At 41.0% G+C, this 18273-nt stretch overlaps 1 protein-coding gene and 1 long non-coding RNA gene across 3 annotated transcripts; one reads left to right on the forward strand and one right to left on the reverse strand.

The window, feature by feature from the left end:
• Positions 1–1799: 1799 nt before the first annotated feature.
• Positions 1800–8749, reverse strand: zgc:153738 (uncharacterized protein LOC558115 homolog). Its single transcript, XM_031574499.2, has 19 exons — positions 8610–8749; positions 7917–8244; positions 7569–7688; positions 7258–7449; positions 7049–7120; positions 6195–6400; positions 5894–5978; positions 5522–5632; positions 5294–5369; positions 5027–5133; positions 4749–4835; positions 4556–4617; positions 4309–4391; positions 4090–4197; positions 3556–3755; positions 3322–3408; positions 3064–3241; positions 2744–2982; positions 1800–2532 (listed from the first exon to the last, which is right to left on the reverse strand). The coding sequence occupies exons 1-19, from the start codon at positions 8618–8620 to the stop codon at positions 2422–2424; spliced, it is 2463 nt and encodes an 820-aa protein (XP_031430359.1). The 5' UTR covers positions 8621–8749; the 3' UTR covers positions 1800–2421.
• Positions 8750–9988: 1239 nt separating this feature from the next.
• On the forward strand, positions 9989–17237 carry LOC105895104. Of its 2 annotated transcripts, XR_006152639.1 has the most exons (6): positions 9989–10106; positions 10552–11031; positions 11306–11456; positions 13189–13242; positions 13897–13980; positions 15934–17237. It is a non-coding gene; the product is annotated as an uncharacterized LOC105895104 (long non-coding RNA). The 2 variants fall into 2 exon arrangements; XR_004164420.2 differs by lacking the exon at positions 11306–11456.
• Positions 17238–18273: the final 1036 nt, after the last annotated feature.

Here is an 18273-nt window from a genome sequence, read left to right on the forward strand (position 1 = left end):
GTAATTAAAATATGACATTGTATATTAAATAATATTAACTACTTAGTAACCGAGATTAGGTTAGTAAATTGTAAGTCGAGGTTAGTAAGTTGTTTATTATATGGCATTTTTTGCTCCTTTCATTTTGTACATGAAAAGAATTGTTAATTGTTGTTTTGTTGAGCTCTACAGAAGTCTTCTCACGACACAATGTGTTCCAGGTGTTGCATAGCAACCAATTACTTGCTAACTTCAAGTTACAATGATCAATAGAAAACGGACAACACGGCTCAGCTAAAATGGCTTTAATTTACAGTAAAGTAACACAAGTGTTTCAAACTATAGTTTCTAGTCTTCATCATCACTTTCAATAACAAATCTCCGCTTCTTCTGAATTTCCTCATATCATCATGGCTGTTGATGTTTTCATTTTTGTCTGGATGATAAAACTCAGACTGATCGATTTCGCTCACTTTGAAATTTTCGTCAGAGGGAAATTCGGATCCGTATTGACCGGTGAGGAGGGCAATACGCGGGTGGCATGACTACCCATTAGCCAATCAGAACGCTCGTACTGTCGTTGCCATATAATAAAATACATTATTATAAATAATGTATTGTATGTAATATGTTTATATTTATGAATAGTGCAAGCATTTACAAGTAAGTATAACTAATACAATTAGGGCAAAGTTTGTGTGCAAATTCGAAGAACATGCCAGCACTGAAGTTCATCTGATGTGTATAATTGCAATGGCCATACAAGATGCTGTTTTGAGTGCTTCTCCCTCTCAGTAATGTGGCCACAGGGAGACAGTATTGATGGGGAAAACACACGTTAAAAATAGCCCCCATGCTAAAGAAGCCAGGGCAATGTGAGGATGTGTTGAATGAATTTAGAACTTGACAAAACAGCTGAGCAGCACCTAAGCTCTTCGGGTCCTTGTTTGGAACCTCTCCACAAGCGCTTCACGTTTCTTTTGGTCTTTACTTTCCTCACTGCTCATAACAGACTTCACTCCCCGAGCCGACAGCCAACAAGCTATGAGTCACGGCCCTCGTTTTACTGACGTTTAATTAGCCCGACGCAATAGCACTCAATGAATAGGTCTGTTCATACTGTCCTTTGTTTGTATGAGATATGAGAAAACTGCAGACCTGAATTCCCATGGGACTAACATACTTCAAGTACACCAGAGACATGCTTCTGAGACAGGGATACCACTGCCCTTGACCTGCTGTTGACACGCGAAAAAAAGAGGAAACAGCTGAAATCCTGTGTCAATTAAAACAAAATATTTAAAACACACTCAAAAGGGTTACATGAAACTGTTGTGTGATGCGAAACAGGGTCCCTCCACGTCACGCGGTTCACAGTCCATGAAAAATACTTGTGTTTACCGCGGACTTCTCATGCAACAACTGAGGCACTGCTGATCCCAGATAATCTCCTAAAGCCCAGTCTGGGGGACGTCTCAGTTTCATCCGAGACCAATGACAGCAGTGCGGGTATAACTTGGCGTGTGAAATCCCCCACTCCAATAGTTGCCCTTGACGAAACTGCCTTCACACCTCTATGTATGGCCTTAAACTAACAACTGTGATCTGTGGGGGGAATTGCTGTGATGGTGAAGCCAATGAAGTTACCCTGACGACGCAAATTGGGTATATTTTACTGGCCACATATTTGAGCAACAATGATAATAATGATGATGAGTAAAAGGGCGAGAAAATACGTTTTGTATTGCACATACTGTTCTGTATCTAAGTGAAGCGCCCTATGACCCAGTGCAGCCTGTGCAACATCAACACACCCAATGTTTTTGAAAATAGGCAGATTTATTCATGAGAGCACTTCATCTCCCAAGCCACCCTGTGGGATGTTACAAACAACACCAAACATGGACTAAACGCATCTTAAAGAGTGGAATCTTTTACAGAGAAACAACGTAACAACTTAAAACAACTGGTCAGCAACCACACAGGATTGCAATACCAACAGTCTTCGCTTCACAAATGTCTTTTGAGGAAGTCAGACGATTTCATGACATGCAGACAACATGATGACAGCATCAGGTGAGCCAAGTGACCTTGTTCACAGGAGAGTTTGCACCCTCACATATATATACAGGGCAGTCACTCTCTTTAAATAAGGGCTGTGTTACAGAACCATTAATAGACTTCAATTACTTCACTGGCTTTAGTCGCTCAGCAAAATAAGGCTGCTCATTATCTATGTGGAAATTCCCCACCCCACAGAGTAATAACACTGCTTCAAAGTATGGACACTGCGGTCAGCAGTAGCTTCAGATTTAGACATGACTTTAAAAATAATTTACATAGTCAACAAAGCTTTTGCAAAAAGAATAAAGGTGTGTTTATTTTTTTCCCCCGATGTCCAAATTGGGCTGGGTCAGTGAGATGATGAAGGTGTGGATTGAGTTACTTTTTCTTCTTCTTGGCATCTTTGCCTCCCTTGGCTGCCGGCTCTTCCTCTTTTCCAGAGGCTGCCTTGGCTCGCTTCTTACCCAGGGGAGTCTTAGCATACCAAGCCTGTGAGGACACAATGCAATGCATGTTTGCAAAGACAAAAAAAACTGAGCCCGGCGGCCATGAGCGTTCTTCATCATACGACTAATAAAACTGGATAGTTTAGGCCTTTTTTTAAACACATGCCTGACTGTAGCAGCCTTCTTCTTCATACATCTAATAAAACCGGATAGTTTAGGTATTTTTTTAAACACATGCATGACTGTGTCTTTACCTTCAGGGCCTCCTCCTCGTCCTGGAAAACGGGGTCGATCTTGGCGAGTGGGACAATGAACTCGGCGGCTGTCAGGGGCTTCTTGGCCAGCTGCTGGGCCCGGCGCTCCGTCAGAATGCCCTGCACCACCTTCACCATGTGACCCTGCGTATACCCGTCCGAGATCTTTGCCAGGGTGCTAAGGTCCAGGGCACTGGTCACCTGGCCACCATATTTCTCAATGAACTGCCGCCATATCACTAAGGAATTGGTGTGAGCTGTTAGCTTCTGATTTGATAGTATAATATATTAATATTGGCTACTGAAAACTTTAGCCTCACCATATCTGGATGCATAGTCTGGACGCGGAATAAGTATGATCTTGCTGTAGACCTTACAGAAGGCTTTGATGTCAGCATTGAATGGCTCTCGAGTTGTCCCAATGATAAGGACTCGGTCTTCGCCTTTAATGGTTTTGAGGATCTTTGGCAAGTCCTTCTTTAAACGCTTGGGATCTAACTAAATGAATGAATGTATGAATAAATAATTTTCTCTGAGCTCAGCAAATCATTTTCAGCTGCTAAACCTATACAGATTACCTCTTTTTCCTCCTTGGGCACTTTCTTATAAAACATCTTTTCAGCATCTCCTATCCATACAACTGAGGGCTGCAATGCTCGTGCCACCTACAAAAAACGTTGCAGGCGTTTCATAACTGAACAAAGAGCACATACTTAGACCCCAAAATATTAATCAGTACAACTATGTCAACACGAATTCCTGTAGTATCACAAATAAATGCACGCTAATGTCTTTCCATTCCAAACTTTCACCTTAAACACCATATGAAGCATCATCTGCAGGCCACTCTTGCCCGGGTATTTTCCGACCAGGTTCAGAGGTGAGAGGTCAAACAGGTTTGCCCCAACCTCTTGGCAGATGGCATGGACCAACATCTTCTTGCCCACACCTGCAGGTCCTGCAAGAAGCATGGCCTTGATCAGGGGCGCCTTCTCATGCACTTCGTGAGAGCCTGTGAAACATGAGATAGATACGCATCATTGTACCCAGATTTGAAGGATTTGATAACCACTGTGTTAAAGGGGCAATTAGCCACACAGGCTTTAAAGGTGAGAAAGAGGGTACAAGTGGGCTCTGAGCATTTTGAAAAACATTCCAGGCAAAAGGAGATACTTTTACAAGTTGACATTGCAGAGGTTGGCTCATACTAGCAATTTCTAGTGAGAAATGTTACCTATTATGATTTTTCTTTTCTGTAGTAGGCAATGGTGTCTACCACACTTTTACATTATACTAAACCATCAAAAACAATAACACATAACTGTCGACTGCACAAGTAGACATACCCAGTGGTAGTACGCCATAGAGGGCCATGAGCTGTCGCACATCTGACAGGGATGGCATGGGCTCGATGTCAGAATGCCTTAGTGTCGTTCCCAGGTAACTATAGTCTCCTGTGCACGAGCGTTAAAAAAAGAATACAACGAACAGGTTGACTGCTAAAATAAAGTGGAGGTGCAGAATTGAATGTGATGATGATGATGACGATGATATTATCATCGTACCTAAATAGTTGTCAAGTTTGACATCATCGGCACGCTTCAGAAGCCCTTGCTGCACGAGCTCCTGAAACAAGGACTCCATAGCCCTAATCAAAACACATGTTAAACAGGAGCTTCGAAGAAAATGACTTTCAAAGAGGACAAATTGCACACAAAAAATAATATATGTGGTAAGATTTTATAATCTTCAGTGCAACAAGACTGAGGAGAATATTATCATTTCACCAAGAGAGGAAGAAACTAGGTATACCTATCTGCTGTCAAGTCCTTGTCTTTCTTTTTCTTCTTGGCGCTTTTGGCCCCTTTCTTTTTCTGTGTAAAGAATGCATATGTGGCCTCTGATGCACACACACAGGTACACAAACACACACAAGAAGATGCAGTTGCTGCAGATGTAGCATTGTTGCAAGCTGACAGAGATCAGGCTCTTCACTGGCTCATACCTTGGCGTTTCCCTTGGCCTTGCCGCCTTTATCTTTATCTACGGCCAACTTCCAATTAGCCAGCTCCTGCCTCATCAGCTCATCCACCTGAGTGAGCAACAGAGAGGTCCATTACGCAGCGGCCAGACACAAGGATAAGAGGCATTTGCTCTCATAAGCCCAGCCAAGCCAGAGCCCTTCCTCTTGGGATAAATGTATCTGTCTCGGCAGCCAGGCGTTATTGGTGGTGACGCACGGCAGAGGAACAAGAGCAGGGGGCGATGGGAGTCGATCCTCACCTGCAGTCGGATCTCTGCCTCCACCTCCATCCTCTTCTTCTCCTTGATCAGCTCCACATCATGCCTCTGATGGAAGTTTTTGCCCTCGTCGCGATTCTGCCACACGTCTGGGAGCGAGCAAGAGACGCAAGCTTCATTAATATTACACATCTTTCAATCTAAATCAAACGTCTCTTTTCACTTCATTAATACTACACATCTTTCAATCTTAATCCACTTTTTGCAAATAGGAGACTGATATAAGAAGTATTTATTTCTCTCAAATACCAATGAAGGTTTTCTGTCCGGCCTCAAGGTCTGCCAAAAAATGAGACGGCAGCATCTTCAACCCAGCCTCTTCCTCCTATAATTGGACGCAGGCAGTTAAAGTTACTCATTGCCAGAGGCCAGTCCACTGAGACCACTGTGCATGCTGGCTTTCAGCACTGACTTTAATTCCCACTCATTCAACAGGTCATCACACATCGATCACACAGCCTCGGAGTGCATATCCACCTCTTCGCCGCCTTTTCCCTTATCTTTCTTCCCTTTATCCTTCTTCTCATCCTTTCCCTTGGGCTTCTTGTTGGCATCCTCATCCTCCTTTGCTGCCAGCTCCTCCATTAACTTAAACAAGGGGCAGATGATTTATTATAAGCCACGTGGGGCAACAAGCACCCATTTGTGACAGAGCAACAGCGTGAGGGCAGTTAACATGATTCAGGTGTCCTGCTGTTCTCTGTAGGGGTGAAAGAAACTGCCCAGTGTTTTTCCACCTGTATGTATTTATATCTTCAGTTTTGGAACACATCCACCTCACATTTAGTAAATCACCAGTGTATTTAGAGTGCTTCAACCCACAATAAAAATGACAAAGCATATTAAAACCTGCTGTGGAGTTTTTTCAATGAAAATAAGAGCTGAACCTCCGTCTTCCTCCTCTGGGTAGTCAGGAAAGGAGCCTGTTGCATCGCTACAAAATAAGAGGACAACAAGTTACAGTTACAATTCCTTCTGAAAAGTGATCTTTACATTGACGTTTATTTATTGAACAGAATTTTAGTAAGAGTGAATAAGAGAGTTGCTGAATTATATATTGTATCAGCAAATGAGCATCCTGGGGATCAAACCGATGTTAGAGTTATAGGCAGCCCTGCCAGGAGATCCTCTATGCTCCTCAATATCTCACTGGCATTCAATGAACCACTGGCGGATCTGGTCCTTCATGGTCTCCTTGATGTCTGGCCCCTCCAGGTCTCTGATTTTGTCTGTGATGGTGGTGATGGCCTTCTTGTAGTCCTCCTCATAGTCACTCTGCTTCAGCCGCCGCCGGGCTTTGTTGCCAAGAACCGTGGCGGCGTAGCTAAGTGGCTGGCTATCATGTGAGCCCATGACCTACAGAGAGAATGTTCAGGGAGAGGCGAAGAGACCAAGATGAATTCCATGGAATCCAGTGGCATGGGGGACATGGTTGTAATGCTCCACAGCCCAGGCTCTTTGGCAGGGTATTGTTTCGATCAATACCTTTGCGCTGGTTACTTGTCAATAAGTTACTGTGGCCCTCAAGGATTTCAATCATGCATGCAAGCATTCCTCAAAAGGGAGTGCACAGCTTGGGTTACCAATTAATGGACAAAAATGTTGAACTGAAATTCAAACAAGATGCTTTCTAAAAGAAAGAGTAGAGCTCTATCTACTGGCAGCATTGAGCATAAGCTGAGAAAAGGCACTGAGGCTGAGTGTTTGCATTACACCTTTGACTGCTGGTCAGTCTCTTCTTGTGGTTGATGATAAATGAGGCTTAGACTATAGTAAAACCATACCTGAGCCTGTGCCTCCAGTGTCATTTGATTGAAATTAAATTAAAGAAATAACAGTGGCGAGAGCCAGAGTTTGACGTAAGTGTTAGTAAGTTTTAGCAATTTGTATCATCTGTGTCATCTGTCAAGGGTACAACATAAAGGCCCCCGCTGACTAATCACAGGTCATTTCCATGATTTGTTAACATAAATGATGGCCTACATCTTAATCTGCAAAACTCACCATGCCCAAAAATATCATCTCCTCTTCACGCTCCCTCTTGGTTTTCTTCCTTTGCACAAAACCTTTCCACACCTATGGGAAATGGATCGACAGTAAAGCATATTTCCAAACAGCTTTACAGGCCAGTCATTTTTTTTTTGCTTTCAGATTGGTATTATGAGTGTTGCAATAAGTATACATTTTGTGAAGCAGTTTGCAGAATGACATGCCTTCTGAATCCGAACCACCGCCTGTTCGATGGCATCTGTGCCCAGGTCCCGGTCCTTGGCCCTCCTCTGTCTCTCTTCATCACGCTGGATCTCTCTCATGAATTTAGCGCGCAGTCGGCCCTGCCTGGCTCTCTCAGCCACCTGGATGACCTTAATGGCCTCCTCAAAATTCAGTGTCTGGCCTCTTGTGGCCTAGGTAGAAAAGTAGCGTGAGGCTTCAGGATATAGGCTAGACTATTTCCTCACTTGTATAGAGAGGTCACACTAAAAGTATATTACGAGGAATGGGATATGGAATACATTAAACTCACTTCAGGTTTGGTCACCACTCCCATTGAGTCAAGGATGTTGGAGAGCATCTTAGCTCTGTCCTGCAGTACTTTATTCCTTTCACTTTTGAAATATCTTGGAATGGGAATCTCAATGGCCTCCTGAAAATGATAACAATTACATCAGTGTAGTATGAAAAATCGCATAATGTGTGCCAGATCAAACTGACTTTCAATAATGCCATGACATCACTGGACATCTAACCTATCTTAACAATAGGAAGATGCTGGAGCACTGTTCAATAGTAATTATCAAGTCTTTTGTAAACCTTTTAATGTCGCATTTGTCCTATTCACAATCACTGAACTGAAAGTGTTGAATATACTCACAGGTGTCAGTTTTAAGTCCTGAATAACATCATCCATGTAATGATACTCAGAAAACTCTTTCTCCACCATCTCATTTTTGAGTTCCACCACCCGACCCATTACGCTGTCAAGCACTGTACGAATCACGCGTCTTTTCTGAGGGTGTATGGTCTGGTCATACGTCTCTTCCAGGTGTCTAAAAATTTGAACATAACGTACATACAGAGTAGCCAGACGCTGGAAGAAGACCACTCTGTCTTTCTCCGGACGTGCTGTTTGCGCAGGGAGCTCCAGAACTAGGAGGCTTTTCAGCTCGATCTGGGCATCAGCCCAGAGTTTATTGTACGTGCTGTAGGGATACGTAAGATAAGAGGAAGGGGGAATTAACTCAGGAACACCGAAACAAGACAGCTACAAGAAAAGGTGAAGTTAACGTTAGTTAAGTTTTAGCTCACATGCAGGACATTTAAACTAACAAGCTAGATACAGGGTTAACCAAACCGTACACGTCGCACGCATAAATGTTTAAATACAAGCGTTAGAGCACAAGTAAAACCATGAAACAGTTATAACTATCGAATTGCATAGCGTAAACACTAATAATTGTTGTTATCTAAAGCCACATTGACAGCTAGCTATCAAGCTAACAGTGACGTTATCCAATAGCTTTCCGTTCCTCATTCAGATCTATGTTTGCTAACTTAACTTACTGACCTGTGAGACATGAAGGGCAATCTCAACAGCTAATAAAAAACACTTCAAACAGAGCGTTGGCGACTTCCTTTTGATTAAAGGCTGTTTAATGTCACAACCTGTAAGAAAAACCCCGCCTATATCCTTATCATCAATTGGAGTGAGTAAACTACTCAACTGCGTCTCCAGGGAAACCAGACTCATAGGATTGTGGATCAGGTGTCAGGCAGGAATGCGCGTGCACGGCACCGTTCCTGGTAGTTTAGGCTACTTTAATGAATGTAGTTTCACATCACTTATTTAAAGGTAACGTCAGCTAGTTCTAAAAAGTTAGGTCATATATGTCTTATACAGAGAGGCCTTTGACCCTATAGGGGCTTATGAAAGTAACCCCTAGAGTAGGTTGTAACTTCACATTTTCATGAATAGACCTACCAGAAAGAATATCAACGGTCTAAACATCTGGAAATTGACAGTTTTTCAATAATCTTTAAAAAGAACACGTACAGCTTGAATGGAGTTCCAGTGCAGGGTGACTGGCTACATGCAATGTCACCGCCAGCCCACTCATAATTCATCACTCACGCACTGAAGGTTCCACAAGCGCTCATCCTGGTGAAATGTGACGTACTTTATTGACAGTGCATGCAATATTCATATAAAGGTATTATAATATAAGGATTTCTGAGGTCTCTCTTGCACAATTAAAACAGTGATATAATTGGAAGTTGTCCACCCTGCACTTAGGCTAATTCAAGCATTTAATGAGGAAAGCATAAAAACACAGATTTAACTGATTTTCAAGCATGCACACATACCATGAGTAACCTAGCCCACATGCTACACAGTAATGGTGGCATTAACATATCGCAATGAAGTGTTTTTACTACGATATGGGGAAACCATGTGTTACCATTAAGAAATAGTCTAGGAAAAGCGCATACCAGTGAGGCAATCGTAAATTTCCACAGGGCAAGTAGAACCCACCCGCGCTCTCCAGGATACCACACATTCCCGTACTTACCGCAGTCACAAGACCCGAACATCCATGATCAAAAACATGACACGATGGTAATAGGTCAGCTTGGCTATAAGCCGCTGTGGACGGCGTATACCTCGTAGTCTAGGTCCTTGTTTTCCACCTGTCAGCTGGAGAGTTAATTTGGAACTATGGATACCCATCGCAGCGTTTGCGCTTTAGTATTCTTTATGTCAGAAGTCTTTCAATTGAAATAAATGAAGAAACAAGTGAAGTCACTTTTATGTCTAGTTTCGTGATGACTTTGAACCAAAAGGAGGGGCGACTGTCAGAGGGAGCGAGCTGGAAAAAAATCTAAACGAAAGATGTCTACTTTTGCCACCCACCTGAAATCGATAGTGTTACATTCAAGAACCTCACACTAAACGTATAAAAACGGGACGCATGTGCCCAGAAAAGACACGACTCAAAGGAACCTGTTGCCGACTTTCCGTTGGAATAGCTTTTTTGAAGACTCAACAATATTCTGCTGCCATCAAGTACGTACTTAGAGCGCACAGAATTAGACGACAGTTAATCGTGTAAGTTGTGACTGTAAAGTTATGGTTTTATATACACACATGTCACAACTCTCTCGTAATTACATATTCACTGTTCATCCGTAGAACAATAGCCTAAATCATGTATTCAACTAATATAGCCACTCCTTTGGTTTACTTGGATAACACAATGCGCAATTGTCGTATGTCTTGTAAGGAAAATGTTAACACAGACGTATTTGGACCTTACAATTACTCCCAATATGGAACTGCTTGCAAAAAAAAGTCTGTCTGATGTGTTGTAATGCTCTTGTCAACAAACATTAGTCTGAATTTAAAATAACAGTTAGCGACAAGTTAATCGGTATCACTTTTATTTCAAGTTTGTAGCCTACTCATACAATTGGACTTTTCGAAAGATTCCCTAATCTCTTGTGTTTGTTAGGCTGGAAAGCCATGCAGGCTGAGAAGAAATGGCACATACTTTTGAGTATAATCATTATGCTCATTACTTCGAGCCATTGCATGGACAGCAAGGAGGCGAAGCTGAAAGAGAGACGAACACTGTTGGATTTATTCTTACAAGTGATTGGCGAAAACCAACGGGACAAGCTTGTCAACAGGCGCATCACCAGTGGCCTATTCTCTGTATCTCAAGACTTGAAATTTTCCTCGCGTGAAAAATCCTCATACTTACCTAAGCAAGACAGAAGCAAACCAATAGGTAAGCTAGCGATGTTATTGTTCGTGGCATGTTCACAAATTCCTTGTAGGATTGTGTTAGACTTACTAAACTGCAGCCAACAGCCCTGAGGAAAGACACTGAGACATTGTTGGTTTTGACACATTTAAGGTTTTAAAATCCAACTTTACTGTGGTGCACTTTTAGAACCAGCTGTCATTGAGTCTCCTTCATTCAGACTAGGTAAGAGCTATTTTAAGTTGGTTTTACATAAACATCATATGACCTGATCTGTGAAGGGTCTCCTTCGGAATTCTGGATTGAAATATGCACTACATTCCACAGCTGTGGGGACGTTTCATGCTTTTTTTTTTTTACAGTGTATTGCACAATTGTATCCTTAGTCAACAGCACTAAAGAGTTCTTTATGCATCCAAGAAGTGTATTTCCTAAACCAGATAGCTGTATCGTTTTAGCAGTTTTCTCATATGAACTTTGTGCCCTTTCACACATGTAGAACACAACAGGAGACTGTCTGTGTCACGTTCTCACCTGGAAATACTCCGTTTGGTTCACTGTGCAGTCACATGGATAAGTGGAAGAAAACTGCTTGGACCAATGGGAGTACATAGGGAATACTGCAAGATATTTCATCAGAAGATGCCAAGGTGTCTGTGCTGCATCTTAATGAAAAGACACACTGCAGGTTCATTTACCTGTGCAACTTGCACTTTAAAATTGTATGTCATAGAACCAATTTAAGGTCCAAATGGCTCAGTGAAGTGTAACTGTAGGGTCCACCATTTTGAAAACTGATTTTGTTTGTGTTTCTTTGAGAGAACACTATGTTTTTTTTACCCTGTTGAGTCCCTTTATTCTACACCTACAGGATGTGAGGCAACCGGTGGGGTATTCAACAGGGTGGACATACATAGATAAAGAGGAATATGGCGTAGGTTATTCTCTGGGTTTGGCATGTGAGCTTGTATCACTGTTGCCAGATATGCTCATTTGTCTGTAGGATTTCCATAGTTTGTAGTGATGCCATATAGATTACAGCAATTATGGTATCATCCCACCATACCAAACCTCAACAGGCTTCTGTCATTGACACACCCTTCATGGGATGTGTGATAGCTTTAATTTCACATCCATGTGAGGATTAGAATGAACTTTAAGGGGTTACATTATGAAGTATATGCTGAGTAGAATTTGGCCAACTGGAAATGTGTCAACATACTGTATTTGCCAGGAAAATTGTTATGATTGCTACAGGACATGTCTGACAGCTCGGTCTTGTTTCAACGTGATGTTGGTAGTTGTAGTTCTTTCTGCAGTTATTTGGCTATCAAATCTCTATGGAGTATCCCCACATGGACGTCATAAGTATCCCCACATGGTCTTGTTCGCGATTTGCTGATTTGTACGATTTGCTGATTTGCTTGGACAAAATAATGCCAAACCAAACAAGCAGAGAATTGTATGAAAACTTTAGGCAATGGGCTCTGTGTGGACATTATAATTCAATGACAGTATACAGCACATATATTCCTGGATATGTAATGCTTTCCCTAATCCTGATCAACAGATGGACGTACAAACTGAACTGTACCTTTCCTTTTTCCATCTAAAGCCAGGTTTACAGTACAACTCATCCAGGCGTCTACGTATCGCTCTTACAAGTCTTACTGTAGGTGCTGGGACAGGCTTTACCTATGATGCTGGCATATTGTGTCATAATCGGCAGGCTGACTATAAATTGATTTGTGTTCGTCAGACATGCCTCTGCGGTATACTTTGTGTGTAATGACACAGATTAGCACAGATTCATACATCATATATGGAACCTGTTGGCTAGCCCTCTGTTGAGGAGCTAAAATTAGCTGCTGCATGGAATTATGTCTATGACACTGATAAGCATTACAATTTTATAAGCATTAATCTCCTTACTGTGTTAGCTCAAACACATCTGACAACCATTTGCACTGCCTGGGCTGACAGTGAATTTGGGTCATCTTGGCGGCAGATTGCAAGTAATTATGGAAGACCTCATTCATACATATTTTGTGCGTTTGAAAGGGAAGTGCATTTACACTTGTGAAGTGACAGATTTGACGTGTTAATACTGAGTTTGTAGAACTGGTGGCGCACCCCACTGTCATCTTACTCATTATACCATTATAACTTTTGAAACCACACAAATGATAATATTTACATACATCCCTGACTGACAATATCTGTATTGCCTAAATGTGATCCTTGCTGGATACTTGATGCTTAATTGTTATAGTGAACATGACTTCCCAGGTACCATAATTGATAGATTGAGTGCCATGTTATCTGGTTAATTTGCTTATTTTTTCAGTGCAATGATAACGGTGCTGAACTTCTCTTTTCTAGAGGTTGTCCCAAGAGACACAAGCCTGAAAGACAGGTTCATAAATCATTTTACAGGTAAGCAAAGGCTTCCAAAGAAGTACAGTAGCGTATCTTTAGTGTCCCCATAGTAACCCCAAGCTAAACAAGGCACAGTGTAAACACTGGGAACAAGCACCCTGAAAGCTAGCTGTCGTTAGGACATTTCCTCTGCAAACCTGCGCAGGGCACATGCTCCAAAGCGTCCTGACAAGTGCAGGAAAAGTTCTTTAAGGCCTCTTATGGAGCTGAAATACTTTACTTCTAGGTAGGAAAAGTACATTTAAGCCTCTTATTTGTCTCAGGATCTGTGTGTAAAACCAGAGCAGGCAGCAGGAATTGGTGTGAAAATCCATTACAGAAATCATTAAGTCCCTTGGCCTCTTGTGATGTCATGCATTTGCACCCTTTTGTTTCTGGGTCCAAGAACATGCTTAATTAACGTCTTAATTATTACCAAATATAATCCGAGTCCCCAAAGAATATACTGGGTGAAGGCTCGCATTCCTCTTTTATCAAAGCTGCTTGTGATTTGTAAATACAAAACACATACCTTAAAAAAATGTATGTCTAGTTTTTTTCAGGATCATGAGAAAAAGTCACAATAATCAGAGCAAATTGTGTATCTGTCTGTGATAAAGCAGTTGCGAATGTCTGGAGTTTTAATCCTGATTAGAGTTTCTTTTTCTCAAGCAGGACCAGTGAAGTTCTCATCGGAGTGCAGAACACATTTTCAGAGACTTTATTATAATACAAGGGATTGCTCAAGACCACTATGTAAGTACCCCACAACAGAGACACATTTCCATCTTCGATGTTCCTCCTAAATGTACGTTTTATTGGAACAATATCTGTTGGAATCAGCGTCAAAGTCAACATGGAATTTCAGTTGATTGATTATTTGATGTCATCACGGAAAGTTTATGAAGCAGATTAACACTGAGTTTACTCTGTGAGCCTGGAGCACGGAAACAGGCCAGATGTCTGTGAGGAGAACTGCTGAGAATTTCCTCATAGATCATTAGGGATTCCCACAATCACGAGGGTGCCAGCATACTCTATAAGGTGTGATAGATAGCGTTCGCATTTAGAGAAAATGACTTGAGTGAATGAGTGACCCTGAAATGTAATCATTTCACTACCACAGGAAAAGACTTCTGAAATCTCTTAAAAAATAAACAAATGTCATTACGTATTAATTTATATAATGCATAGATGTGGGAGTTTTTTCACTAAATTGGGACCATATATGCAGCATATCAATACCTGAGACTGATAAGGCCAAAGTGTGATAAGTAAGATTACTTTTCATTGCTTGTCATTAAAACGCCAAGTCATGATTTAGCTTCTGTGACCTCTTAAATCCACTCAGTAATCAGTCTGCACTGTAAGCAACTACTCCAGACGCTAAATGTGTCAGGGGTGCCTTAAGCACCTCCTGGATTGTGGATTATTTTCTTTAATAATCTGCCAGGGCTCAGTCGCCACGAAGGGTTTTAGATTACTGTATATGTACTGCTTTACATAACGTGCATCGGAAATGTTTTTAATAATAATAGTAAATGTCTGTTCAGGGTTTGTTCATGCAGTCTGTAATTCGTAAAAACATACTGTACATTTATTCAACTTTTCCATTGGCTTAGTGTACAGAGAAGAAGGACGTAAATAGATGATTTGATTTTCTTGTCACTCAATCTTAAATATTTCACTATTGCACCGTGCCACATCATTAGTCTTGCCTGTGGGTCAGGTTTGCAGAACTGCTTTACTGACAGCGGCTAACTCCCGAATTTTGGATTTGGTGTGGATCAGTCAGTTCTGGTCCAGGTCATGCCGGGATCCGGCATGGAGTCAGCTTCTCCTTGATTTATTAGTCACATCAGAGACCCACCCAGTATGCCTGAACCTTGCTGTTTACTGGCCACGGAGGTGCTGTCAGACATTGCTGGACGTTGTTGATAGGCATCTGTTGCAAACTTCGTCTTTGGTCTGAACTTAACCCTCTTCCCATAGATGCAAATCTCAAAAAGAAATAGATACAAAGTTGTTTCGACACTCGTGTTTCCAAGCTCTCCATTTCTGCATGTCACGGGAGTATTGTGACTGCCAGAGGGCTTGGAAAAACAATTATATGTAAATTTATAAAATTACTAGAACAAGAATTCAGAGATTTTAAGCATTTTAAATCTCTTTTAGCTTTTAACAGGTTTAGATATCATGCCACTCCATACCAAAAAGGCTCAATAGCTAAGGAACAGTTTCAGGACTGCTCATTTTATGGTGCTGAAAGCCATTGGCAACAGGATTGGTATACTACCCTAGAGAGAAAATGGAAAAGGAGAATGACCACATTTCTTGGACGGACTGCAAGATGGTATTTGAAAATGATGGGTGGGGTAAATTAGTTTTAAATCTGGGTCACACTTTTGTATTTCACCAAGCATGATGAAGCGTTATGAATGTCCGTGCGCCAAGAATCTCACCTTATTCAACAAATCTTGCATGGCACATTGCCCTCCCTCCTCAGACACGGAATACATTGTCGAGCCACCCAACATGTTCTAAAAGTCTCCTCTGTAAGGGAGACTGGGAACAGACAGAACAGACTTATGATTTTATTGGTAGTTTGGTATGCTGTGAATTCAGAAATGGACTGATGCTGCAGAAAAAGAATGGAAATGGGTGATGGGAACTGACTCATTATTATTTTTATTGTTTTTTCATCCACAGACTACAAAAGATGTGCAAGATTGCTAACGCGGCTAGCATTGAGTCCGCTCTGTTCACAGTCGTAAATGTTGCATGTAAGTACCAGAAAGACTCTCTACGTGGCATTTGACATGTTATGTAATGCTGTGTGTCCATTATTACACTTAACACGGATCAGTAAAAAGGCAGAATCCAGATCATGGAACTTAAAACTCTTTGCACTTGGGAACATTGGGAACAATCCCAAATGTTCTTGTCCAGATGATAATCGATTAAATCATACAGTTTATCACTTACCTTAAAATAAAGCAGCTACTGTATCTAGAGATACTTATTGAAGAAGGCACAATATCACAAATCAGAAGATAAGCAGTACTTACGGATTGTTTCTATTGTTACATCTGTGAGTCATTATCACAAGTTTGGTGAAACCTTACAAGGAGTCATTGAATTACATGTAATATCACTTTAATAAAAGCCACATGCTTACTGTGGGATTTGGGTTGCTATTTGAGCTTAGGGCTCATCCAGCATAAAAGAGTCAGAGTTAGTATTAGGTACAAAGACTGATACAACGCCTTGTTAGAAATAAACCACCCTGTTCAAGCCCTTTTACATGAGCATGTCCTTTCTATTTATAACTGAAAACCAACCCTTTGCCAGAGCACATGATAGCAGATCAGAATAGCAAATGAGTGTTATGATTTGGCAAAGTAGGATAGGATCCAAGTAGTTTAGTTAGATCCTATTTCAAGACAGGCAAAAAAGTGGAGCAGAGGGTACCATTAACCAGGCATGCTCCCAGTGTAGCACCGCTTGCACATTACCGCTAATACGCTCTTTATTACTTATACTCTTAAAGATAGGCGTTTGATTGGCTAGCTCTTTATTACTTATACTCTTAAAGATAGGCGTTTGATTGGCTATGGAGGTGCAAGTGCATAACACTGATTTAGATGATTACTTGCGACCCTTAGAGCTAGCGCCCCTCCAGTCCGTTCCCCATTTAAAGAGCTGATTACTGTGGAGGAGTGAGTAGGGTAGTTATCAGTGCGTGATCTGACGGCATGCCGTTCAAGTTCTCTGTGATAGCCATCGCAAAGGTCACCGCAGCAAGTTCATTTCTATTTTATGAAACTAGTCCAAAGTCTAAATCATCACTTACCATTGTTATGAATGAATAATGACCTCCATGTTTAAGATGTTTAGCATGACAGTGTACATTTCCACAACAGAATTTCTCAGCTTTTTTGCCATTCCTTATTGTCATGGAAACCTAAACTGTTGCTGTGAGCTATGAGATCATGTCATGTTTGTGTTTGTGCCCTAACTTTAGGTTCAAGACTGATGGAAGAAAGGACTGGTTTTTCTCCAAGGAAGTGCCTTCAGATGCCAACACTTAATTGTTGTCATATCTGCATTCAAACTGTATTAGTTTTTTATTGTTGTTACATTTTATTTTTACTGTCATGATTGGTGTTAATATTCAAATGCTTTTTTGCTTTTTTATATCATGGATCGAAAAAAATATTAATTTAACATTCAGTCAACTATTTATTGAAATGTTATGTAAATAGTAGTTAATGATTATGACAGAAATATACTATTTAAGTAACTCATCCAACTTGTTTTCCTTAAATGTGCTGTACAAGTTTTGTTTCCCTGGCACACATTTGCTTTGTGAAGATTCTGACAAAGACCAACCCTGGTCTTATATCTGTTAATGTTATTGTCATTGATTTTCTTTGGCACTTACAGAGCTGGTTTCAAATAAGGAAGATGTAATGTGCAAATTGGTACGGTTGGAGATAATGGAGATTTTTCAACAATAAAGGACATATTCGTGCACATTCCATTTGATACGGCCCTCTATACTCATTATATTCAGTTTCTTCCAAAGGAAAATATTCTTTCTAAACTCTGATGTCCAACATCCTATGAACTGTGGGTCTCCTGTTGCAACTTCTTTGGAGACTTTATTTTTCTTCAAAAAATGTTTTTCACCACATCGAGAAGGCAATGCAGAAAGAAAATTAAACCAATCAATCTACACAGACTGGTTTGGACAAAAGAAATTTACGTCAAGTGTTTGTCAAACATAATCTTTCTAGGACGGTTTGGCTTTGTAACATATCACTAGACACATTAGCAGACATGTGTTTTTGTCCTCCTTTAGCTATTCGTGGCTGAAATTCCTAAATTCTTTCAATACCCATCAACCTCATTTGAGGATGGGAATGAGGAAAATGATACACTTCATTTTGAACCATAGTAGAATTCAGCTTTTCTGGAGGATTTCAAAACAGCTTGGCAACAAACATTCTCAGGGGGCCCACAAACTCTCAAGGTTTCTCAACCTCT

This window comes from Clupea harengus, chromosome 10 (genome assembly GCF_900700415.2).
Source record: "Clupea harengus chromosome 10, Ch_v2.0.2, whole genome shotgun sequence".
Lineage (NCBI taxonomy): Eukaryota > Metazoa > Chordata > Actinopteri > Clupeiformes > Clupeidae > Clupea > Clupea harengus.

Coding starts and splice junctions, on each gene's coding strand:
- zgc:153738 (XM_031574499.2), bottom strand. Junction 4,836..5,026: donor AGGCAGAGATCCGACTGCAG/GTGAGGATCGAC, acceptor TTGCTCACTCAG/GTGGATGAGCTGATGAGGCA. Junction 4,392..4,555: donor AAGGACTTGACAGCAGATAG/GTATACCTAGTT, acceptor TGTTTTGATTAG/GGCTATGGAGTCCTTGTTTC.